The sequence below is a fragment of the Frankliniella occidentalis genome, unplaced genomic scaffold (genome assembly GCF_000697945.3).
Source record: "Frankliniella occidentalis isolate FOCC.00 unplaced genomic scaffold, Focc_3.1 Scaffold156, whole genome shotgun sequence".
NCBI classification, from domain to species: Eukaryota; Metazoa; Arthropoda; class Insecta; order Thysanoptera; family Thripidae; genus Frankliniella; species Frankliniella occidentalis.
This window is the reverse complement of record NW_026267282.1, coordinates 109,548-110,735: the sequence shown is the minus strand read 5'-3', so window position 1 is coordinate 110,735 and position 1,188 is coordinate 109,548. Positions and strand designations below refer to the sequence as shown.

At 63.8% G+C, this 1,188-nt stretch overlaps 2 protein-coding genes across 3 annotated transcripts in view; one reads left to right on the top strand and one right to left on the bottom strand.

Moving 5' to 3' along the window:
• LOC113201775 (sodium/bile acid cotransporter 5) overlaps positions 1-1,188 on the top strand; it is a 24,296-nt gene that overhangs the window by 15,106 nt on the left and 8,002 nt on the right. The gene's annotated exons all lie outside the window — the stretch shown is intronic.
• Positions 475-1,188, bottom strand: part of LOC127750231 (uncharacterized) — a 13,472-nt gene continuing 12,758 nt past the window's right edge. Inside the window, exons 2-3 of the mRNA XM_052271257.1 lie at positions 855-986; positions 475-785 (exon numbers count right to left, since the gene is read on the bottom strand). Of these exons, the coding sequence (XP_052127217.1) occupies positions 490-785; positions 855-986 (428 nt within the window). The 3' untranslated portion in view covers positions 475-489. The remainder of the gene's footprint in view (positions 786-854; positions 987-1,188) is intronic.

The window sequence follows — 1,188 nt, the reverse complement described above, 5'->3', positions numbered from 1 at the left end:
GGGGGGGGGGACAACAACAAGGGCGCTCTGCCGTACATCGCCGCGGGCCCGCGGCCAGACTAGCGCGGTGGGCGCGTTCCGTTCAGGAGGGAGGGAAATACACCACAAACGCGGCAAAATGGCCAAGTAACACATGTTGGGTGCGACTGTATTTGGAAGTGAGAATGCAATTATACGGAGTGAGTCACTCCCGGGCGCGGGAGTGGGGGCGGACTTTAACGAGCGGACGCACAAAAAGCGACTTTATTTTTCGACTCGTCCGTGTGTGCGGCCGCGGTTGAACGCACGCTGTGCTGTCGGGCCACGGGCGACAAGCTCGGCGTTGGGAAAAGAGTTGTGGAATTCTCAGCTCTCCCCAGTGCTTCAGGGGGAACGACCTCCAGTGGTGCGTGCTTTGGCACCGAGGCAAGGAGCCATTCCTCCAGAGGACAGGCGCGGGTGCGGGGATGGGCAGCATGCGTTGTGTGTGTCTCTCTCTCTCTCACACACTTACATGTAGGCGAGGTGCGGCCGCGGCCGGGGCAGCGCAAGGTGGGCGCGGGCGGCCCGGGCCAGCAAGGGGGCGGGCGCCAGGACGGGCGCCGCGCCGCCCACCCTCCGCGCCGACCCCGACGACGAGCCGGAGCCGCCGGCCAGCGAGGACGCCGTCAGCGCCGTCGTGGTCGACGTTGTGGTGCCGGACGTGGAGGCGTCCCCCGGCCGGTGCACGGCGGGGGTCGTCGCCTTGGCCACATTGGTGCGGGAGGACCGGCTGGGGCGGCGGCGTCGCTGTGGGGCTGCGCCCGCTGCAACGAGGTCGCCGTCAGAGAGATCCTTTGGGGACGTGCTGGAAGCGCTGGGCGCGCTGGACTTACGGGGCAGTCTGCTAGAGGCCAGCGAGGCCGACACCCGGTGGCTGTAGCGCCCGTGCCCGTGGTGCGGCACCCCGTGCGGCCCGGCGGTGCCACGCTTGTCTATCCAGAAGTGCATGGCGGCTGTGTCCAGATCTGTGACAGAGAGTGAGTGTCACACTGACAGATCAGCGGGGGATGAATTCCTTCGGTTTCTTCATTTATTGTTCCGACGAAAAAAACAATAAACATAATTAAACGTATTAATTCAGTTTGATATAATAGCAAGGGGAAGGCGGTAGGCACCCACACAGTTGCCAAGTGCTCATTCCAATACATACAGCTAGTACCCCCCCCC